This window comes from Bos indicus x Bos taurus, chromosome 7, assembly GCF_003369695.1.
Source record: "Bos indicus x Bos taurus breed Angus x Brahman F1 hybrid chromosome 7, Bos_hybrid_MaternalHap_v2.0, whole genome shotgun sequence".
In the NCBI taxonomy this organism is placed as follows: Eukaryota; Metazoa; Chordata; class Mammalia; order Artiodactyla; family Bovidae; genus Bos; species Bos indicus x Bos taurus.
This window is the reverse complement of record NC_040082.1, coordinates 101,602,480-101,627,897: the sequence shown is the minus strand read 5'-3', so window position 1 is coordinate 101,627,897 and position 25,418 is coordinate 101,602,480. Positions and strand designations below refer to the sequence as shown.

Genomic DNA, 25,418 nt, shown 5'->3' with positions numbered 1-25,418 from the left:
GGCTCCTCTGTCCATGGGATTTTTCAGGCAAGAATACTAAAGTGGGTGGCCATGCCCTCCTCCAGGGGATCTTCCCGACTCAGGGATGGAAACTATGTCTCCAGTGACTCTTCCATTGGCAGGTAGATTCTTTACCACTGAGCCATCTGGGAATCCATATATATATATTCCAGGTTTTGAAATTTTGAGAAAAGATACAGATATCTAGGTAAATAATACAGAGACATGTATGTTCACTGAACTTATCTTTATGTGCCTTTATTACAAGAATAAAATGACTACCAAAACTGAGCACCAAGTTCATTGGTACCTGGGAAATCTGCTGCTGTGCTTAGTCTTGTCTGATTCATTGGATTTCCCAGGCAAGACAACTGAAGTGGGTTGCCATTTCCTACTCTAGGAGATCTTCCCAACCCAGGTATTGAACCCATGTCTCTTGCATCACCTGCATTGGAGGCAGATTCTTTTTACCACTGTGCAACCTGGGAAGCCACCTGGGAAATGTACAAGCTGGAATTTCTGGATGCCATTTCTACATTATCTGATCTAACCACCTTGAGCAACATCAACCTTAACTTCATCAGAGTAGTTAAGGCTGAAAACAACATGGAAGTAATGCAGCCTAGGAAACCAGGGTCTCACTGTAGGTCTTTGTTTTCTTGCCTTGTGGAGTGTGAGGAGTCTTCAGAGCAGTGGTACTGAGTTCACATATTTCAAGATGACTCTCCTACATAGAGGCCAGAACTCGATCAACAGAAGGGATCCATTTAAACATATAGGACATCTGTGTAGCAATTTCAGAAAGTGCTAGGAGAACATAGTGAGGGGTTTGAAGTTTCAACAGCAGCAGGGAGCCCACCTTATTCCTCGGCCTCCTCTGGCACCATCTCTCCTCACTCTCTCTCTTGCTCTTACCCTGTCCCCTCATTACCCCCCTCCCACATTAGTGTCTTTTTAAAAAACCAGAACATCTTAGGCAGGTACCTTCTCCAGAGCCTTTGCACTGGCTATTCTCTCTGCCAGGCACAAAGTTCTCCTTGTGCCTGGCATGTTCATGGCTCCTGCTCTCTCTTCCTTGAGGTCTCTTTTCAAATGATGACTATTTTTTGCATGTCTTGCCTTAAATAATAGGAGCCCTTCATAAGTCTTCCTCTTATATGTGCTTTCAAATTTCTACATAGAATATTTCACCATCTCCCAAGTCATATATATCCTAGAGGAGGAAATGGCAACCTGTGCCAGTATTCTGGCCTGAGAAATCCCATGGGTAGATGGATAGAGGAGCCTGGCAGGCTACAGTACATGAGGTTACAAAAAGTCAGAATTGACCGAGAGCTCCCCCGCCCCACCTCCCCACTGCACACACACACATCTCATCATATTTTTTCTCCATAGACAGATTTTTAAAGTTTTCATATTTCAGGACCCTATGCACATTGCCTAGACAGCACCTGAGATATAGTTGCACTCAATATATAGTGCCCAAAAGAATGAAAAAATTTCTCACTAAATATGTGGATTACATGACATCTTGGGGAAAATGCTAAAACTGGAACACATTTGCAAGTTAGAAATAACAGAGGGAATTTCCTAAAGAGGATCAAGTTCTTGCAAAATATTGAAATTAATTAAGAAATATGATTAAATATAATTAAGCAAAATACAGATAGTATTTTTTCAGCACTGTAATGGGCCTTTTTGTGAAAATGAATCATCTTGTTATGTTTCTTTACAGTCAACATCAATAAATGGCACCAAGCAACCTAGCAAAGGTTTCAGAATTTCTTCTTCTGGGATTTTCAGAGGAACCAGCACTGCAGCCCCTCATATTTGGTCTTTTCCTCTCCATGTACCTGGTCACTGTGTTTGGAAACCTACTTTTCATCCTGATCGTCAGCTTAGACTCCCACTTCCACTTCTTCCTCTCCAACCTGTCCTTTGTAGACATCTGCTTCACCTCCACCACCATCCCAAAGATGCTGCAGAACATATGGAAAGAGAGCAAAGCCATCACCTATGAAGGCTGCATCACCCAGATGCATTTTTTCATACTGTTTGCAGGGTTGGATGACTTCCTCCTGACTGTGATGGCCTATGATCGGTTTGTGGCCGTCTGCCACCTTGCAATATACAATCATCATGAACCCCCAGCTCTGTGTAATTCTGGTTCTAGTTAGCTGGGTCATCAGTGTCCTGGATTCCTTGCTACAGACCTTCATGGTATCAAGGCTATCCTTTTGTAGAGATGTGTTAATCCCTCACTATTTCTGTGAACTCAAACAGTTGGTCCAACTTGCCTGTTCTGAAAACCTCCTTAATGAAATGGTCATGTATTTTGCAGTTGGGCTACTGGGTGGTGGTCCCTTCACAGGCATACTTTACTCTTACTGTAAGATTGCTTCCTCCATATGTGGAATCTCATCAGCTGAGGGTAAATATAAAGCATTTTCTACATGTGTGTCTCATCTCTGTTGTCTCCTTGTTTTATGGCTCATGCCTAGAAGTGTACCTTAGCTCTGCTGCTACTCACAGTGCACATTCAAGTACAATCGCCTCAGTGATGTACACTGTGGTCATATCCATGCTGAACACCTTCATCTACAGTCTGAGGAACAAAGACATAAAGAGGGCTCTGTAAGCATTCTTCAGAAAGGCAGTTCTAAAAAGGCCAATGGTTGTGGGCTAAAGAAGGGAACATAATTTAAAGTTTCAAAGCCTCAGAGTCAGAAATTATAAATCTTTGATCAGAATCTTTGATCAGATTGTGGAAAGAGAATTTGCTCCTCTATTTCTTGGAATTCTCATATTTTGACTTTGCCTCCTTCATTGCAATTTATGTAACTCACACAATTAGGCTTAGTGATTTCTATCATATCCATTAGTTTTTCTCTTTTGTGATTTTTCACTCTCTCAAATTTAAGAAATGGCAAGAAGCTCAGTTGCTAAGTTAAGTCCAACTCCTTGTGACCCTTTGAACTGTAACCCACCATGCTCCTCTGTCCATGTGACTCTCCAGGAAAGAATACTGGAATGGATTACCATTTCCTCCTCCAGGGGATCTTCCTGACCTAGGGATTGAACCTGCATCTCCTGTGCCTCCTGCATTTGCAGGCAGATTCTTTAGCCCTGAGCCACCTGGGAAGCCTTGGGAAATTATTATAATTGCCTTCATTTCTGTTTCTTTTGATTGTTGTATCAGTATGCCATTGCTACATAGCAATCTATCTTAAAAGCAGGTGATGTGGCATTGATTTATTAAAATGGATGGTTCGGAATTGTGCTGATCTCTGCTGAGATTCTCCTGTGTATTTATTTACCTGAAAGTCAGCTGAGGAGGCTCTGTTGATCTTGGCTGAGCATTCTAATACACTGAGGCATCAGCTAACTATAGTGGTGGTTTAGTCCCTAAGTCATGTCTGACTCTTGTAATCCCATGCACTGTGGCCTCCAGGCTCCTCTGTCCATGGGATTCTCCAAGTGAGAATACTGAAGTGGGTTGCCATTTCCTTTTCAAGACGATCTTCCCTACCCAGGTCTCCTGAATTGCAGGAAGATTCTTTACTGACTGAGCTATGAGGGAAGCCCCCAGCTAGGTATATGCTGATTTATCATGTTCTTGGCTGGGACCGAGAAGCTCTGTTCCATAGCTCTTCTTGAACTTGGGGTAGCCCAACTGGATTTATTCATGTTTCTGAGGCAGAGTTATTTGAGAATTCAGCAGAAATGCACTAAGTCCTCTCAAGGCACACTGTTATTTTAACCAAATTCTATGGACTCAAGCAAATACAAATCCAAGTCTAGCCCAGATAGAAAGGTGGAGAGAGAGACACCTCCTCCTAATGCAAGGTGCTACAGTGTCATATTTCAAAAGACATGGGTACAGATAAAGGTTCACTTAGAGTCATTTCAGCAAACCTGTCCAACACAGGTGTAATTTCAATTCAGTAATGTTTTAGTTTTCTTCCATTTTCAATGGATGAATGATCTTAGAAACATCAATATATATATATTTTTTTCATTTATTTTTATTGATATATCATTTGTTGAAATAATATCATATAAGCTTCATGTGTACATTTTTTTTTTTTACTTCTGTATATGGGACAGAGCACTCACAAGCAAATCTTTAGTTTCCATTCTTTATGATGAAGTCTATCCCCTTTAAGCAATTCACCCTACCTTGTTTGCTTTGGAGTGCTCATTTACTAGCTTTGTTTGCTCATTCTGTTTCATATATGAGTGAAATCAAAGGGTATTTGTCTTCCTCTATCTGTTTTATTTTACTTAGCAAAACACCCTCAAATTTTATTCATTATGTTGCAAATGAAAGGTTTCATCTTTTTCATTCTGAATATATTCCATTGTGTGTATGCATACACACACACACATACACACACATTTACACATATTTTCCCCCTATATCTTGGATATTTTAAATACTGTTGTGATCAACTTGAGGGTGCATGCACCTTTAAAAATTAGTGCTTTCATGTTTGGGAATAAATACTCAGGAGTTGAATAGCTAAATCATATGATAGTTCCTAATAATTTGGGGAATCTCTATTTTGTTTTCCATTGTAGCTGTACCAATTTAAATTCACACCGAGACACACATATATGGACAATTAGCTTATGATAAGCCAATAGCATATGATGGAGAACAGATACTCTCTACAATAAAAAGGTCTCCTTTTTTCCCATATGATCGCCAACACTTATTTCTTGCCTTTTTGATAATGCCATTGTTACAGGCATGAGGTAATATCTCATTTTGGGTTTGATTTGCATTTCCTTAATAATTATAGTAAGTGTCCTACATATGAACCTTCAAGTTGCCAACTTTTATTTTTTTTAGGATTTGTAATATATTTTTAATATAAATTTATTTATTTTAATTGGAGGCTAATTACTTTACAATATTGTATTGGTTTTGCCATACATCAGCATGAATCCTCCAAGGGTGTACATGTGTTCACCTTTGTCAAAAATAAGATGTCCATAGGTGCGTGGATTTATCTCTGGAATTTCTATTTTGTTCCATTGATCTATGTTTCTGTCTTTGTGCCAGTACCATACTGTCTTGATAACTGTGGCTTTGTAGTAGAGCCTGAAGTCAGGCAGGTTGATTCCTCCAGTTCCATTCTTCTTTCTCAAGATAGCTTTGGCTATTCAAGGTTTCTGTGTTTCCATTCAACCTGTGATATTATTTGTTCTAGCTCTGTGAAAAATATCGTTGGTAGCTTGATAGGGATTGCATTGAATCTATAGATTGCTTTGGGTAGTATACTCATTTTCACTATATTGATTCTTCTGATCCATGAACACGGTATATTTCTCCATCTATTAGTGTCCTCTTTGATTTCTTTCACCAGTGTTTTATAGTTGTCTATATATAGATCTTTAGTTTCTTTAGGTAGATATATTCCTAAGTATTTTATTCTTTTTTTTTTTTGCAATGGTGAATGGAATTGTTTCCTTAATTTCTCTATTTTCTCAGTATTAGTGTATAGGAATGCAAGGGATTTCTGTGTGTTAATTTTATATCCTGCAACTTTACTATATTCATTGATTAGCTCTAGTAATTTTTCTGGTGGAGTCTTTAGGATTTTCTATGTAGAGGATCATGTCATCTGCAAACAGTTAGAGTTTTACTTCTTTTCCAATTTGGATTCCTTTTATTTCTTTTTCTGCTCTGATTGCTGTGGCCTAAACTTCCTAAACTATGCTGAATAGTAATGGTGAAAGTGGGCACACTTGTCTTGTTCCTGACTTTAGGGGAAATGCTTTCAATTTTTCACCATTGAGGATAATGCTTGCTGTGGGTTTGTCATATATAGCTTTTATTATGTTGAGGTATGTTCCTTCTATTCCTGCTTTCTGGGGGGTTTTTATCATAAATGGATGTTGAATTTTGTCAAAGGCTTTCTCTGCATCTATTTAGAAAATCATATGGTTTTTATTTTTCAATTTGCTAATGTGGTGTATTACATTGATTAATTTGTGGATATTGAAGAATCCTTGCATTCCTGGGATAAAGCCCACTTACTCATGATGTATGATCTTTTTAATGTGCTGTTGGATTCTGATTGCTAGAATTTTGTTAAGGTTTTTTGCATCTATGTTAATCAGTGATATCGACCTGTAGTTTTCTTCTTTTGTGGCATCTTTGTCAGGTTTTGGTATTAGGGGGATGGTGGCTTCATAGAGTGAGTTTGGAAGTTTACTTTCCTCTGCAATTTTCTGGAAGAGTTTGAGTAGGATAGGTGTTACCTCTTCTCTAAATTTTTGGTAGAATTCAGCTGTGAAGCCCTCTGGACCTGGGCTTTTGTTTGCTGGAAGATTTCTGATTACAGTTTGAATTTCCGTGCTTGTGATGGGTCTGTTAAGATTTTCTATTTCTTCCTGGTTCAGTTTTGGAAAGTTGTACTTTTCTAAGAAATTGTCCATTTCTTCCAAGCTGTCCATTTTATTGGCATATAATTGTTGATAGTAGTCTCTTATGATCCATTGTATTTCTGTGTTGTCTGTTGTGATCTCTCCACTTTCATGCCTAATTTTATTGATTTGATTTTTCTCCCTTTGTTTCTTGATGAGTCTGGTTAATGGTTTGTCAATTTTATTTATCCTCTCAAAAAACCAGCTTTTGGTTTTGTTGGTTTTTGCTATGGTCTCTTTTGTTTCTTTTGTATTTATTTCTGTCTTAATTTTTGAGATTTCTTTCCTTCTACTAACCCTAGAGTTCTTCATTTCTTCCTTTTCTAATTGCTTTAGGTGTAGAGTTAGGTTATTTATTTGACTTTTTTCTTGTTTCTTGAGGTATGCCTGTATTGCTATGAACTGCTTTTACAGTGTACCACAGGTTTTGGGTTGTTATGTTTTCATTTTCATTCGTTTCTATGCATATTTTGATTTCTTCTGTGATTTGTTGGTTATTCAGCAGCGTGTTGTTCAGCCTCCATATGTTGGAATTTTTTTAAATTTATTTTTTATTGTAGTTTCAATATACTCTTAATTTGCATTTCCTTAATTACTAATAATGTTGAAGATATCTTCATGGTCTTGCTGTGTATGCCTTCTTTATAAAGTGTCTGTTCAAATATTTTGTTTGCTCTTTAAATCCAATGTTTTTCTTCTTTTTATTAAGCTCTGGGAGTTATTCATATATTCTGAAGTAAGCCGTAAGGAAAAACACCAATACAGTATACTAACGCATATATATGGAATTTAGAAAGAGGGTAACAATAACCCTGTGTACAAGACAGAAAAAGAGACACTGATGTATAGAACAGTCTTATGGACTCTGTGGGAGAGGGAGAGGGTGGGAAGATTTGGGAGAATGGCATTGAAACATGTAAAATATCATGTATGAAACGAGATGCCAGTCCAGGTTTGATGCACGATACTGGATGCTTGGGGCTAGGTCACTGGGACGACCCAGAGGGATGGTATAGGGAGGGAGGAGGGAGGAGGGTTCAGGATGGGGAACACATGTATACCTGTGGTGGATTCATTTTGATATTTGGCAAAACTAATACAATTATGTAAAGTTTAAAAATAAAATAAAATTAAAAAAAAAAGAAAATGAAAAGACAAACCACAGACTTGGAGAATATATTTATAAAATGTACACCTGGTTATGGACCTGTTTCCAGAATATATGTTGGAATTTTTAAGTTTTTCTCCTGTAATTGAGATCTAATCTTACTGCAGTGTGGTCAGAAAAGATACTTGGAATGATTTCAATTATTTTGAACTTACCAAGGCTAGATTTTTGGCCCTGGAGAAGGAAATGGCAATCCACTCCAGTGTCCTTGCCTGGAGAATCCCAGGGACAGAGGAGCCTGGTGGGCTGCCATCTCTGGGGTAGCACAGAGTCGGACATGACTGAAGCGACTTAGCAGCAGCAGCAGCAGATTTTTGGCCCAGGATGTGATCTATCCTGGAGAAGCTTCCATGTGCGCTTGAGAAAAAGGTGAAATTCATTGTTTTGGGGTGAAATGTCTTATAGACATCAATTAGGTCTAACTGGTCTATTGTATAATTTAAAGCTTGTGTTTCCTTGTTAATTTTCTGTTTAGTTGATCTATCCATACGTGTGAGTGGAGTATAAATTCTCCCACTATTATTGTGTTAATGTTAATTTCCCATTTCATACTTGTTAGCATTTGTCTTACAGATTGCGGTGCCCCAATGTTGGGTGCATATATATTTATAATTGTCATATCTTCTTCTTGATTGATCCTTTGATCATTATGTAGTGTCCTTCTTTGTCTCTTTTCACGGCCTTTGTTTTAAAGTCTATTTTATCTGATATGAGTATTGCTACTCCTGCTTTCTTTTGGTCTCTATTTGCATGGAATATGTTTTTCTAGCCCTTCACTTTCAGTCTGTATGTGTCCCTTGTTTTGAGGTGGGTCTCTTGTAGACAACGTATATAGGGGTCTTGTTTTTGTATCCATTCAGCCAGTCTTTGTCTTTTGGTTGGGGCATTCAAGCCATTTACATTTAAGGTAATTATTGATAAGTATGATCCCGTTGCCATTTCCTTTATTGTTTTGGGCTCGAGTTTATATACCCTTTCTGTGTTTCCTATCTAGAGGAGATCCTTTAGAATTTGTTGGAGAGCCGGTTTGGTGGTGCTGAATTCTCTCAGCTTTTGCTTGTCTGTAAAGCTTGTGATTTCTCCTTTATATTTGAATGAGACCCTTGCTGAGTACAATAATCTGGGCTGTAGGTTATTTTCTTTCATCACTTTAAGTATGTCCTGCCATTCCCTCCTGGCCTGAAGAGTCTCTATTGAAAGATCAGCTGTTATCCTTATGGGAATCGCCTTGTGTGTTATTTGTTGTTTTTCCCTTGCTGCTTTTAATATTTTTTCTTTTCAATTTGTTAATGTGGTGTATAACATTGATTGATTTGTGGATATTGAAGAATCCTTGCATCCCTGGGATAAAGCCTAGATGCCCATCAGCAGATGAATGGATAAGAAAGCTGTGGTACATATACACAATGGAGTATTACTCAGCCATTAAAAAGAATACATTTGAATCAGTTCTAATGAGATGGATGAAACTGGAACCTATTATACGGAGTGAAGTAAGCCAGAAAGAAAAACACCAATACAGTATACTAACACATATATATGGAATTTAGAAAGATGGAAACAATAACCCTGTGTACGAGACAGCAAAAGAGACACCTATGTATAGATCAGTCTTATGGACTCTGTGGGAGAGGGAGAGGGTGGGGAGATTTGGGGAAATAGCATTGAAACATGTATAATATCATGTATGAAACGAGTCGCCAGTCCAGGTTCGATGCACGGTACTGGATGCTTGGGGCTAGTGCACTTGGACGACCCAGAGGGAGGGGAGGGGAGGGAGGAGTGTGGAGGGTTCAGGATGGGGAATGCGGGTATACCTGTGGCGGATTCATTTCAATATTTGGCAAAACTAATACAATATTGTAAAGTTTAAAAATAAAATAAAATTAAAAAATATTTGCTCTTTGTGTTTGATCTTTGTTAATTTGATTAATATGTGTCTTGGGGTGTTTTGCCTTGGGTTAATCCTGTTTGGGACTCTCTGGGTTTCTTGGACTTGGATGATTATTTCCTTCCCCATTTTAGGGAAATTTTCAATGATTATCTCCTCAAGTATTTTCTCATGGTCTTTCCATCTCTCTTCTTCTTCTAGGACTCCTATGATTCAAATGTTGGGGCATTTAACATTGTCCCAGAGATCTCTGAGATTATCCTTATTTCTTTTAATTCGTTTTTCATTTTTCCTCTCTGATTTATTTATTTCTACCATTTTATCTTCTACCTCACTTATCGTATCTGCTGCCTCCATTATTCTTCTGTTGGTTCCCTCCAGAGTGTTTTTTATTTCATTTATTGGATTATTCATTATATATTGACTCTTTTTTATTACTTCTATGTCCTTGTTAAACCTTTCTTGCATCTTCTCAATCCTTGTCTCCAGGCTATTTATCTCTAACTCCATTTTGTTTTCAAGATTTTGGATCATTTTCACTATCATTATTCAGAACTCTTTATCAGGTAGATTCCCTGTCTCTTATAGGGCCAGCCTCAGACAGTTCCTGGAAGAGCAACATAGAGCCTAAGCAGTGTAGACAGGGAAAGCACACACACCGTGAGGGCGGGCAAACCCAGTGTGGCCAAGACACTGTGAGGCTGGCCCTGGGTTGTATGCACTTCCCAGGTCTAAGCCGCTCAGGTTCACGTACTCAGGTAGTCCTCAGAGGTGCAGACTCAGTTGGGCCTTCATTTTGTGCCCTTCCCAAGTCTGAGCAGCTCAGGTGACCGGGTGTTTGGAGAGGGCAGTTGCTGCGACTTATCGCTTCCCATGTCCCTGCTGCTTGGTTTTCTGGGCGTACAATAGGCACACCTTAGGCAGATGTTGACCGTACAGAATCCCAAGAAGTCTTGGTTAGCAATGAAGCTTGTTTGCAGTGTGGTAGAGGATGCCTCTCTGGGGCCATGATTGCCACCTTCTGGCTCTGATTCCCCTCGCCTGCCTGTTTCTGGTGGGGTATGGGCCGGTCTGCAGCCGGCTAGCTCTTCTCAAGTCCTTTGTTTTGTGAGCGGGCCTGGCGGTGTCTTATGTTAGGGCTCTTCACATGGTAACTATCCCACAGTCTGATTTGCTATCCCAAGTTAGTTCCCTTAGATTGCCCTCGGGGCATTCAGGCCTGGTCCTTACTCTAAACAATGCAGCCTGCTCCTCCCTGCCCAGCCCCCACTTGCTAGTGGTGGATGCGGGCATCTGCCCTGCTTCTCCGCTGGGGGAGTTACCGTTGGGCACGTAATCTGTGGGGTTTAATTATTTATTTATTTTTCCTCCTGGTTATGTTGCCCTCTGAGGTTCCAAGGCTCACCACAGACTCGCCAGTGAGAGTGTTTCCTGGTGTTTGGAAATTTCTTTCTTTTTTAAGTCTCCCTTCCCAGGATGGATCTCCATCCCTACCTCTTTTGTCTCTCTTTTTATCTTTTGTATTTTTTCCTACCTCCTTTTGAAGACAATGGGCTGCTTTTCTGGGTGCCTGATGTCCTCTACCAGCATTCAGAAGTTGTTTTGTGGAATTTACTCAGCGTTCAAATGTTCTTTTGATGAATTTGTAGGGGAGAAAGTGGTCTTCCTGTCCTATTCCTCCACCATCTTAGGGCCGCCCCCCTCCCCTACCCACCACTCCTGTATTCTTGTGTGGAGAATCCCATGGACAGAGGGGTCTGGCCGGCTACAGTCCAAAGGATTGCAAAGAGACAGGGCTGAGCGTGTAAGCATGAACAAACAAAATAGGTATTATGGAAATAAAGCTGAATATGGGAATGGAATCCTAAAGAGGCAAATAGAGTGACAACTAACAAGACGTAGTGTATGTTAAAGTTCAGAATATCAGGAAGAGCAGCTAAGGTGGTGATAGATAAAGGAATGATGTATGAAAACATGAAATCAATGGTCTGAGATTTTCCTTGTTATAAACACATAAATAGTCATGAATGTCTTGAGTAGTTCCCCCACCCCACTCCTGTAGGATCAATACAACTCCTGACTATTCTTTATTAAAATGAAAGAAAAGCATTTAATACTTTAAATATTATTTGAGAATACACTGTTTTTAAGAATTCTCTCAACTTGCATGATAAACAGTAATTCCCATGTTGTTCAGGTCCAAAATTCAAAACAAATTTGAGAGAGAGGGAAACCACAACATAAACAACTCTTGGATAAGAGGGAAATCACTAAGTTTAATCAAGTGAGTTACATGAATTTATGAAGGAGGTGAAGTCAAAGAAATGGAAACTCCAAGAAACAAATGGAAGGAGCAACTTCTACCTCCAAAATCTGATAAAAAATGGTAGCTTCTCCCTGTGAGGTTTTACACATTTCATTCATGCTCCCTTCTTCAGCTTGGAGCAATTGGCATTTTAATAGTTGTCATCCTAAAGAATGCTTTCAGAGCCATTTTTATGTCTTTGTTCCTGAGACTGTAGATGAAGGGGTTCAGCACTGGTGTGACCACAGTGTACATCACCGAGGCAATTTCACTTGAGTGTGAGCTCTGGGTAGCTGAAGAGCTAAGACACACTCCTAAGCTCATACAATAAAACAAGGAGACAACTGAGAGGTGAGAAACACAGGTGGAAATGCTTTAAGCTTTCCCTGAGCTGACGAGATTCCACATATGGAGGAAACTATCTTAGAATAAAATGTCCCAGACAGGGGAGCACCAGCCAGCAGCCCAGCTGCAAAGTACATCACTGTGTCATGAAGAAAGTTGTCAGAACAGGCAAGATGGACCATCTGGTTGAGTTAACAGAAATAGGGATTTCCAGCTCTCTAAGAAGGACAGTCTCAACACCATTAAGGTTTGTAACAATGAATAAAGGACACTGATGGCCCAGCTAACCAGAACCAGAATTCCACAGATTTGGGGATTCCTGATGACTGTGAAGTGCAGGGGGTGGCAGATGGCCACAAAGTTGTCATAGGCCATCTCAGTCAGGAGGAAGTCATCCAACCCTGCAAATAGTGTAAAAAAAAGAAATACATCTGGGTGATGCAGACTTCATAGGTCATACCTTGGCTCTGTGTCTGGATGTTCCACAGCATCTCTGGGGGTAGTGGAGGTGAATCAGATGACTATGAAGGAAAAGTTGGAGAGGAAGAAGTACATGGGGGTGTGGAAGTGCTAGTCTGAGATGACAGCCAGTTGGATGAGCAGGTTTCCAAACACATTGATCATGCAGAGGAAAAGCCCAGATATGAAGGGCTGCATTTCTGGTTCCTCTGAGAATCCCAGAAGAAGAAATTCTGAAACACCTGTGATGATCCTCGGTGCCATGCGGTAGAAGTGACTACAAGTAAAGGGAAAAAACATGACTAATTTTCATGCAAGTGAACATTACTCACATTGTTGAAATGCTACCTTATATATTTTGCAATTAGGAAATTAATGTCAACATTTTGTTCATACAATGAGTACAGTGTTTTGGTATTCAAAATCTCCTAAAATCCAGTCATGGAGAATTAATATAGCAAATAAAATATATATAGCATGTCATATGGTGACACATAGTATGAATAAAATGAAAGCAAGTATAAAGGGAAGAGAAAAGAAGGGATGCTATTTTTATTGGTCTTCAGGTAAGACAGCAAATAAGGTGACATTTGAACAGAGACCTCATGGAAGAGAGAGCAGGAGTCATGAACTTATCAGAAGTGTGTGCCTGACAGGGTGAACAGCCACTGCAAAGGCCCTGGGGAAGGTGCTTTTTAAAGATGTTCTAGTTGAAAAAAAGAAAGCCAGTGTGGTGAGGGAAATGAGAAGGAGGGAAAGTGAGGAGAGAAGGTGTCAGAGGTTGTTGAGGAACAAGGTGATTCTGAAACTGCTGCTTCACAAAGCATCAGACATGACTTAGAGACTGAACAACAGCAACAGCAATATATATCTCTATATACGAGAGAGAGAGAGAGAGAGAGAAATAAAGAGTGGACATGAAAGAGAATACAGATCTAATAAACTCAAACAGTTCCTGAGAAACTGTGGTAAGAAACTTTCTTTGGTTTTATATTCCCTTGATGCCCAGCAGAAATAATTAAAGAGAAAAAATAAATTTATCCAAAATAGCAATATGTTATGGTCTAAATACTTATGGGTTTTATGACCCCAGAGAAAAATGAGCAAAGGGAACAAAATTACACTTCAAAAAAGGATGCTTGCAAAACACAATGGATAGGAATTGAACATTGGCCATTTTTAATATCAGGCAGCAAAACTTGTTTTTCCTGTGCTTATTTTATTTTCATTTGACTAAATGTTTTTATATGAAAGCAGAGGAGCAAGCCTCTTTCTCCCTTTTCAGATGTGACATCTTTTTTTTTTTTCTTTTGCTGTTATTCTTGGATTTTGATCTTTTTATGATGAGTCCTAAGGGCATACTCTAGCCCTATGTCTGATTCTTGCCCAAAAGATCAAAAGTCCACACACATAAAACCTGGATACACAGAGCATTTCAACGTTTTCACTAACTTGCTTCATATTAGTCATCTGAGGACATTGTTGAATGAATCAGGGCTTAGGTCTCCTTATGTACGGACATTTAATATATGTCAAGGTTTTATTTCAATTTATTTGCAAAGATTGAATTGTTCCTAAAGCTGGCACAAACATTTATCTTTCAAAAAATGGCTTCTCACCTACCTCAAACATCTTACAAATATTAGTGAGATTATGTCCTCAGTGTAAGAATAACCGACACATTTTAGATTAACACTTTGACATGAAAATATATAATATCAACTGAAAATTGCTCAGTCGTGTCCATCTCTTTCGAACCCCATGGATTATACACTTCACAAAATTTTCCAGGCCAGCATACTGGAATGGGAAGTCTTTCCCTTCTACAGGGAATCTTCCCAACCCATGGATGGAACCCAGGTCTCCCACATTGCAGGTGGATTCTTTACCAACTGAACAACCTGGGAAGCCAATATAGTATCAATGGAGAGGGGAGTGTCAAAATCACCTTAAATAATGCAAGAGACTCATAAACAAGGCAATAGTCCTATATAACTAAAAAAAATTTTTTAAAGAAAATTTAAGGCTAAATATACACCTCACAAATCAACTGAAAAATAATCATTTTAAACAGTCATTCGAAAGGTTTATATCTGTAGAAAAATGGGCATATAACATGTGTTCTTGTTGTTTAGTTGTTAATATTGTATATAGTAATAATTATTGTTTTTGCTGTTTAGCTGCTAAGTCGTGTCTGACTCCTTTATGACCCCATGGACTGTAGCTCACAAAGCTCCGCTGCCCATGGGATTTTTCAGGCAAGAATACTGGAGTGGGTTGCCATTTCCTTCTGCAGGGAATCTATCTTCCCGACCCAGGGATGGAACCCACATCTCCTGCACTGGCAGGCGAATTCAAACTTAACACTGAACCACCATGGAAGCCCATACATAATAATAATAGGCAAATAAAAAAGGTGAACAAATATATAAATCTTTGCTCTAGCTCAATATATAGTTTAAGAAAGCAACAAAAAACTATTTTTCCTACCTTGGTCCTAGGAAATATCTTGAAGACTGGTCAAATGTGGGCTTACTTCTGGACTAGGAGCAAAGGAGACTCTGATTTTTCTGGCAGAAATGTGAACTGTTACAATATTTTACGGAAAAATCTGAAGACAGCTATCAGTTCAGTTCAGTTCAGTCACTCAGTCATGTCCGACTCTTTGCGACCCCATGAATTGCAGCAAGCCAGGCCTCCTTGTCCATCACCAACTACGGGAGTTCACTCAAACTCACGTCCATCGAGTCACTTATGCCATCCAGCCGTCTCATCCTCTGTCGTCCCCTTCTCCTGCCCCCCAATCCCTCCCAGCATCAGAGTCTTTTCCAATGGGTCAACTCTTCACATGAGGTGGCCAAAGTACTGGGGTTTCAGCTTTAGTATCAGTCCTTCGACGTTCACTCTTGCCATCTCCTGTTTGACCACTTCCAATTTGCCTTGATTCATGGACCTAACATTCCAGGTTCCTATGCAATATTGCTCTTTATAGCATCGGACCTTGCTTCTATCACCAGTCACATCCACAGCTGGGTATCATTTTTGCTTTGGCTCCATCCCTTCATTCTTTCTGGAGTTATTTCTCCACTGATCTCCAGCAGCATATTGGGCACCTACCAACCTGGGGAGTTCCTCTTTCAGTATCCTACCATTTTGCCTTTTCATACTGTTCATGGGGTTCTCAAGGCAAGAATACTGAAGTGGTTTGCCATTCCCTTCTCCAGTGGACCACATTCTGTCAGACCTCTCCACCATGACCCGTCTGTCTTGGGTGGCCCCACATGGCATGGCTTTGTTTCATTGAGTTCGACAAGGCTGTGGTCCTAGTGTGATTAGACTGACTAGTTTTCTGTGATCATGGTTTCAGTGTGTCTGCCCTATGATGCCCCCTCACAACACCTACCATCTTACTTGAGTTTTTCTTACCTTGGACTTGGGGTATCTCTTCATGGCTGCTCCAGCAAAGTGCAGCCGCTGCTCCTTACCTTGGACAAGGGGTCCTCACTACCACCCCTCCTGACCTTGAACGTGGAGTAACTCCTCTCGGCCCTCCTGTACCTGCGCAGCCACCACTCCTTGGACATGGGGTTGCTTCTCTTGGCCCAAGCCCCTGACCTTGGGCTTGGGGTAGCTCCTCCCAACCGCTGCCCCTGACCTCGGATGTGGGGTAATTCCTCTCTGCCACTGCCCCTCACCTTGGACGAAGACAGCTATCAACCTTCAAAATACAGATAGACTTTAACTCAAAGTCCTCCAGTGTTGGCACCACTGACATTCTGAGCCAGGTAATTTTTGTGGTGGCGTCTCTCCTGTGCATTGAAGGATATATAGAGGATCCCTGACTTATGGAGCCTTCTATGTGTGACAGACAAAAATCCCTGGGGGATGAAACCATCCTTGGTTAGAATCAGAGTTTGAACTCCACTATCTTAATGTATTGTGTACCTTTGGTATAATAGCAACTTAATGATAAAGAATATGAAATGCCATTAAAGTGTTAGTAGTACAGGCACAACATGACCTGTTGTACAGCCATAAAACTAATGAATTCATCATAAGACTTGTGATTTGAGGCAGGTCTGTGAGAAATTATTGAGTAAGAAGGAAAATGGGGAAAAAAGGAAAATGGGACAAAAGGTAGGAACAAAGACTGCACTGGTGGTGTAGTCGTAAAGAATCCACCTGCCAATACAGGAAACATGGGTCTAATCCCTGGTCTGGGAAGATCCCCTGGAGAAGGAAAGGGCAACTCACTCAAGTATTCTTGCTTGGAAAATCTCATGGACAGAGCAGCCTGGTGGGCTACATTCCAAGGGGTTGCCAAGAGTTGGATATGATTTAACAATGAGACAACATCTTAACAACTAAAAAACATCTCCGGTTCTTTGTTTGAAAGATTGTAATCAAAGATAGGAATCCTATTCTGATCGTATATAGAAAAGCAAAGGACTCACACACATAATTTAAGATAGAGAAAATAAATGGCTAACAAATCTACACAACACATTCAGCCTCAGAGTAATGTAGCAATTGCAAGGTAAGCTCATTAGCACTTCCCTGGCAGCTCAGTGGTATAGAAGCTGCCTGCCAATCCAGGAGACACTGGTTCAATCCCCGTGTCCGTAAGATCCCCTGGAGGAGAAAATGGCAACCCACTCTAGGATTCTTACCTGGGAAATCCCATGGACAGAAGAGCCTGGTGGGCTACAGTCACAAAGAGTTGGACACAACCTAGTAACTAAACAACAAGCTCATTAGCACACCCCTCTTTACATTTGAATTTTTTTTCCACAGAAGATACTGTGAAGTGTATATCTCCGACAAATACTGTTGCAAGGATGTATTTACAATCATTCTTTGGTGTGCATATTTATTTATTTTTTTGGTGGTGCTAGGTTGTTGTTGCTCAGTGGGTTTTTCTCTAGTTGCGGTGAGGAGGGTTTAGTCTTGTTTGCAGTGCATAGGCTTCTCTTTGCAGTGGCCTCTCTTATTGCAGAACATGGACTCTAGGGTGTGAGGACCTCCGTAATTGTTGTTGCTGGGCTCTAGAGTACAGGCTCAGTACTTGTGATGTACAAGCTTAGTTGCTTCAAGGCAAGTGAGATCTTCCTAGTCCAGGGATCAAAACCTTGCCTCCTGCACTGGAAGGCAGATTCTTTACCACTGAGCTCCCAGGGAAGTCCAGTATGTATGTTTTTAATCAATATGAAATGTCAAATATGTTCCACCAAAAAAATTAGAAAGAAATGCTCTAGTTTAAAAATAAAATAAAATTAAAAAAAAAGAAGAAATGCTCTGACTGTATTTTATATTCCTACATCACTAATACACTAATTCTCTACTCAAACTATTAATAAGATACATGGACACAAATTCTACTTTTACTGGAAGCACTTTATGCCTCCTGTGTGTTCAGTCACTCAATCATTTCTGACTCTTTGTGACCCCATGGACTGTAACCTGCCAGACTCTTCTGTCCATGGGATTCTCCAAGCAAGAATACTGGAGTGAGTCGCCATAGTACTGGAGATAAACCCTTTACAGGAGCACTTCCCTTTCCTCCTTGTGCCTACAAGTCAGCAGGAATTCTAATTCAAGTGCAAATTCTGATTGAATAGGTCCTCAGTGGGCCCTGGGACCCTGCATTTCTAACAAGCTACTGGGCCGTGTGTTGATGCAGGTCTGAGTATGAGGGTCACACTTTCAGCAACAAAACACTGGTTCTGTGTTTAATACAGATACAGGGACTTGAATTTATATTAAATTCAGGTACAGGTATTTGAATTCATACATGGTTGAGTGACCAAACATGCACACACACACACACACACATATATATATATATTCATATATATATAATGCTAGTTGCTCAGTCATGTCTGACTCTTTGTGACCCCCTGGTGTGCAGCCTGCCAGGCTCCTCTGTCCATGGAATTCTCCAGACAAGAATACTTCAGTGGGTTGCCATTCCCTTCTCCAGGGGATCTTCCCAAACCAGTAGGTCTTTGCTGGTTATCCATTTTATATATAGCAGTGTGTACATGTCCATCCCAAACTCCCTACCCCTTCCCTATATTGGAAATATAAATCATTGTGTGTGTGTGTGGAGGGGGAATTTTGGATTGGATTAGGTAATCTTTTCATTATTTCAATCCTTCATGCCAGCCAGAATGAGACAAATTTATCTCTGACCTTTGAAGTTATCTACTGTAAAATATGCGACCTGCTTTCTGGGTTTATTCTGAGATGAGAAGACAGACTGGAGAGTCATCAAAGGCAGGCTGGAAGCTACAAGCAAGAGATGGAAGCTCATGGGGATGGAATAAAGCCTGTGTTCACCTGTGTTGCTTCTGACCTCAGTGATGAGGGATCCTGAAGAACCCAGAGCCCTTTCTCATGGAGATAAATGCTCACACTTGGCCCAAGAGGCAGAGAGATTCAAAGAGGTTCTCTGGGAATGTAGAACAGTTGTAGGTCCATCTGCAGCTTCATGTGAGTGTGTGCTAAGTTGCTTCAGCCATGTATAACTCTTTGTGACCCCATGGACTGTAGGCTGCCAGGCTTCTCAGTCCACGGGGTTTCCCAGGTAAGAACACTGGAGTGGGTTGCCGTCCCTTCCTCTGGGGGAAATATTCCTGACCCAGGGATCAAACCTATGTCTCTTCTGTCTCCTGCATTGGCAAGCAGGTTCTTTACCACTAGCACCCCCTGGAAAGCCCCGGCAGCTTCATGCTAGTGAGCAAATCATCGGTTCTTCAGCAGTGTGTGTGTGTCCACAAATGACAGCTGATTTCTCCAAGTACACTAAGAATTTTACTTACAATCTGTGTTAGTTCCCTATGGCTGCTGTTACACATTACCACAATGTGGGTGTCTTATAGTGCTTCCCCTGTGGCTCAGTGGTGAACAATCTGCCTGCCATGCAGGAGACTCTGGTTCAATTCTTGGATTAGGAAGATGCCCTGGAGGAGGGCATGGCAACCCACTCCAGTATTCTTGCCTGGAGAATTTCGTGGACAGAGGAGCCTGGTGGGCTGCAGTCCTTGGGATTGCAAAGAATTGGACATACCTGAAGCAACTGAATACATACACACAGGTTCCTTATAGGAAAAGAAATTATTTTCTTACAGTTCTGGAGACCAAAAACCCCAAATCAAGATATCAGCAGGGACAGAGGAGCCTGATGGGCTATGGTGCATAGGGTTGCAAAGAGGGTTGGACGTGACTGAATCAACTTAGCATGCATGCACCCCAACCTTTTTGGAACAATTGTGGAAGACAATTTTCCCTAGACCTGGGATTTCAGGATGTTTCAAGCACATTATTTTTGTTGAGTTTGTTGAGCAGCAGGTGGAACTCAGGTGGCAATGCAAGCAGTTGGGAGCAGCTATAAATACAGATGAAGCTTCACTTGCTGGCCTACTACTCACCTCCTGCTGGGTGGCTCAGTTCCTAACAGGCCATGGGCTGGTACTGGTGCATGTCCTGGGCTTGAAGACCCCTCCTGTAGAAGAGAATTCATTCTTGCCTCTAACAGCTTCTGGTGGTTCCAAGAGCTCCTTGTCTTATGGCCACGTCACTCTAATTTCTGCTTTTATGTCTGGGACTTTCTCTTGTTTGTTTTGTCTCCTCTCATATCTTTTTTTTTTTTTTTTGATAAAACTTTTTTTAATTTTATTTTTTAATATAAATTTATTTATTTTAATTGTAGGTTAATTACAATATTGTATTGGTTTTTCTATACATAAACATGAATTTGCCATGGTTGTACACGTGTTCCCCATCCTGAACCCCCCTCCCACCTCTCTCCCTGTACCATCCCTCTGGGTCATCCCAGTGCATGGATAAAACATTTTTAAAGTTTATTTTTATTTATTTAGCTGTGTCATGTCTTAGTTGTGGCTTGTGGGGTCTTTCTTGTGGCATAGGGTGTCTATAGCTGTGGCACACAGACTCAGTAGTTGTGGCTCAGGCCTTCATTGTTCCAAGTTTTGTGGAATCTTAGCTCTCCAGCCAGGGATCAAACCCAAGTCCCCTGCATTGCAAGGTGTATTCTTAACTACTGGACCAGCAGGAAGTCTCTCTCCTGTGTCTTCTAAGGACAACTGTCATTGGATTTAGGGCACACCCAAGCAATCCATAATTATCTCATTTTAAAACCCTTAATTAAATTGGCAAAGATGCTTTATCCAAAAAGGTCACATTCACAGGTTCCAAGTACACATATCTTTTGTGGTATTGCCAATCAAGTTACTATGTGGTTCAGGAAATGTAGCTCAGTCTAGTTAAGACAAAGATTTTAGTGGTCCCAGGAAATAGAACCATGAGTCAGGCAAGAGGAAACAACCATGAAAGATGTGTTTATCAAGCCAATTATCACCATTATCAACTGGGACTTCTGCTGGGGAAAGATGGGAGCCAGTAAAATATGTATGCTTCAGACTTATTTCACTCAATGGGCAAGTGATTTATACACCAGTTCCTGTTGGTCTTTGGTTAAGGTGTGATTTCTGGGACATTGATTCTCTAAACATGGGTAGAGCAGACTAGAGAAATTTCTTTGGTAATGGATGCGGATATGAAAGTTTGAAGCCAGACAGAATACACTAAAGTGGTCAATGATTAAGGGCTATCTTCTATATTATACTTCTCCATTCCACCTTACTGGGATGCAGTTACAATTGCTGGAAGGGCAGAAGCCATTTTGTGACCATGAGGGTAGAAGCCCCATGGTCAAACTAGAGATAGAGCAAAAAAGCAGAAGGATCCTGAATACTTGACGGCTAGCTTTGAACTGTTCAGCTCCAGAATTCACGTATCAGCAATGAAATAAATATTGTTAAGTCTGATGTGACTGAAAGTTATTCAGAAAAAAGACACTTCTTCCAGTTCACTTAATTCACACAACCTCAGAAAACATCTCTGTAAATGAATTTGCAGGGCAACATTTCCATAATAGGTATACATCCCATCATTTTGAGGATATATATTAAAAACATGAGATTCAGTTTATTTTTTAAGAAATTTAAATCATCACTAAGTGTGAACAGAAAAGATCACGTTCAATTCATATGAATTTAAAATTCATATGGTTACAAATTGAAAAAGGGAACCAAAGATATAGTATAAAAGAAAATAGAGAGGGCTGTGAAGAAAGCCAATGAAAGTTTTTCTTTAAAAAATGAGTATTAGGAAAGATAAAAAAATTAAATGAAGGAAGCCAGGATGTCTGGTCCTCAATATTATGTGCCCAGTTACTTATGAGAGTCCTCTGAAGGCCCTGTGAATGAGAGATGGTGCCCTGCTAATGAGCCGCACAAGGGCCCCCTTCATGTCCCTGTTCCTCAGACTGTAGATGAAGGGGTTCAGCATGGGGGTGACAATGGTGTACATCATCGAGGCCACCAGACTTGTCATAGAGGATGAAGTGACTGCAGAACTGAGGTAGATCCCTAGGCCTGTGCCGTAGAACAAGGAAACCACTGAGAAGTGAGATCCACAGGTGGAAAAGGCTTTGTATTTGCTCCTGACTGATGAAATTCTCAGGATGGAGGAGAAAATCTTAGAGTAAGAAAAGAGGATCCCAGAGAGAGGAAAAACACCTAGGATAATAGTCACAAAATACACCACTGTGTTATTGATGAGGGTATCAGAACAGGCGAGCTTCAGGACTTCAGGAAGATCACAAAAAGAGTGTGGGATCTTCATGCTTCTGCAGAAAGACAGCCTCAAGATAGTCAAGGTCTCAGGCAGGGAGCCTGTGACACTAAGGCACCAGGACCCCAGAGCCAGAAGCCTACAGACCCGGGGGTTCATGATGACCATGTAGTGCAGGGGGTGACAGATGGCCACAAAGCGGTCATAGGCCATCACAGTCAAGAGTAAATTATCCAGGCATCCAAACACAATGAAAAAAAATACCTGGCTGAGGCAGCCTGCATAGGTGATAATTTGACTCTGTTTCTGGATGTTCCACAGCATCTTTGGGATGGTGGTGGAGGTGAAAGCGATGTCTGCAAAGGACAGGTTGGAGAGGAAGAAGTACATGGGGGTGTGGAGGTGGGAATCTGAGATGACGGCTAGGATGATGGCCAGGTTCCCAGTGAATGTGACCAGGTACATGGACAGAAACAGCCCGAAGAGGAGAGGCTGCAGGTCTGGGTCCTCTGCGAATCCCAGGAGGAGAAAGTTTCTGATTCCTGTTTGATTTCCTCTTTCCATGAGTATGCTGGGCTAGCCAACAAGGAGGAAAAAAGGAACACAAAATTTACCCCAAATAAATATTCCCTAGAGAGACAGAAATGTCCTTAGTCCAAACCCAGGGAGATCATGAGGTCATTCATTTTGGCTAAGGATTTACTTCATTTGATGACAAATTGTGATTATTGTTGATACCTACAAAAATTGTCTTTGAGTTCAGCAGTTCTCAAATTGTGATTATCCCTGACCAACAACATCAGCACCCCCTAGAAATATTAGAAATTCACATTTTTAGGCTTATCTGACCTGCGTGTACACTCAGTCACATGTTTGACTCTTTGCGACCCCATGGACTGTGGCCTGCCAGGCTCCTCTGTCTATGGGATTCTCCAGGCAAGAATACTGGAGTGGGTTGCCATTTCCTGCTCCAGGGGATCTTCCAGACCCAGAGATCCAAGCCGCATTTTGTGTCTCCTGCATTGGCAGGTTGATTTTCACTGAATCACCTGGGAAACCCATAAAAACATACCCATCACCTCGAAAAATGTCCTTGTATTCTTTTGTGTGGTATGGATACTTAGAATCTACCCTTCTAACATATTTTAAAGAATACGATACCATATTATCAACTTTATTTACTATGTTATATCCCTGGAGAAGGAAATGGCAATCCACTACAGTATTCTTGCTGGAAAATTCCATGGACAGAGGAACCTGGCAGGCTACAGTCCATGGGTTGCAAGAGTTGGACACGACTTAGTGACTAAACCACCACCACCACCACATTATATGCCAGATCTCTAGAGTTTATTCATTTTGCATAACAAAAACTTTATACACTGAGTAAGAATTCCCTGTTTCCCTCAGGGCCTTCTAGCCACTGACAATCAGCATTCTATTCCCTGCTTCTATGAAATAATGATTCTAGATGCCTCATGTGAGTGGAATCATACATCATACAGTATTTGTTCTTTTCTATATGGCTTATTTCATTTGTTATAATGTCCTCCAGATTCATCCAAAGTGTTGTGAACAGCAGGATTTCTACATGGTATTTTAATGTTTTAGGTTTAATGTCATTAATAATGACATTTAGTCCTTGCCATTATATCTCTGACATTGCCTTTATATTAGGAAAGCTTTAGATTTTTTTTTTTTTGTATTTCTAAGCTGTTATGGGCATTTTCTATATTTCCTTATTAATTTCAAGATTTTCTTTATTATTTATTTACTTTTTCCAAATAATATTATTTTACAACGTCTGTTTGTCTTTAGGTCTAATTGCTATGAAACTCCAAAACACTGTTTAAATTTATATCGAGTTGGAATTCTTACTATTCTTATTTTCTTTCAAGAAAATAATTCTATAGTTTTTATTTAATATATTTATCATAATTGAGGATATATCTATATGTATTTTTATCATCTGAACTTCCGTTTTTATTCTTAGATATCTTAGAGGGCCTTTTAGAGTTATAAATAAGTATTTCACAATTGATTAATAATTTAGAAAAAATAATGTTAAATCTTATCTCCATATTTCCTAATGAATTTCAAATGTTAAGTGTGGAGCAAGGGACCATATAGACTATCAGAAGAAAATAAATAAAATACATAGGTAATATAACTTATATATGAATATATATAAATTAAAAAAAATAAATTTAATAAATTTTAAAAGTAGATATTCTCTCTGAATAAAAAGTATTTGATAAAAATAAGGGGAGAAAACATCAATAATTGGACCATAAATTGGAATATTATTAATGAGAAAATGTGCCATGCCAAAAGTGGGAATGCAAAAGATAATGTGTTTGACTAATAAAAATTAGTATCCTTAACCTATAAAGCCTTAATTATAAATCATAGAAACATTAATATATTAGCTGGGAAAAAGGCATAAGATATTAAATATTTATAACAAGTGTAAAAAGGGTAATAAAGGTTGGAGAACTTTTTTTTATAATATTAATCCATGAATGTGAAAGTAAAATAAGATACACTTTTCACGGAGGTAATTAAGAAGCCATTGGGAAAAATAAAGACGCAGAATACAAAATTTCATCAAGTAGAAAGAGAAATAGCACTTCATATGCTTCTCTGAGATGATAATTGATCTGTTTTTTTGGACTGGAAAACTTAAATCCACATACAGATCTTTTATGTTTCCTTGCATGTATCCAAGGAAAATGATCTACAAGAAATACCAAAATTGGACAAGAATCACCTTGGAGTGATAAAATGAGTCTTGATTTTTACATTCATTTTCTTCTATTACATATTTCAAAAAACTACAAATGACCACATGTGTAGTCTATCCTCAAGAAATAAACACGTGAAGATTTGGAAGATGTTGTTAATGAAATTTACACATGACAAACCTAAGTAAAGCAGGAAAATAAGATAGAAGCAGAGCTAATGAATTAAAAAGCAGAAAATTTCTAGAACTGAGACATTCCAGAGCTAATTCTTTGGCAAAAGCAAACATACAAGCAAAATTAGTTTGATGAATAAAATAAAAAGAAAGAAAGAGAACAGAAATGCCAAAAATTAGGAATGAGAAAAATAAACATAGATATAAGGAGATGCTCAACTTTGCAAGAAAATATTAATTA

At 39.8% G+C, this 25,418-nt stretch overlaps 1 protein-coding gene across 1 annotated transcript in view; it reads left to right on the top strand.

Moving 5' to 3' along the window:
• Positions 1-1,748: 1,748 nt before the first annotated feature.
• Positions 1,749-25,418, top strand: part of LOC113896453 (olfactory receptor 1L6-like) — a 54,130-nt gene continuing 30,460 nt past the window's right edge. The window contains 3 exon segments of the mRNA XM_027548630.1: positions 1,749-2,119; positions 2,121-2,465; positions 2,467-2,634. Coding sequence (XP_027404431.1) covers positions 1,749-2,119; positions 2,121-2,465; positions 2,467-2,634 — 884 coding nt within the window.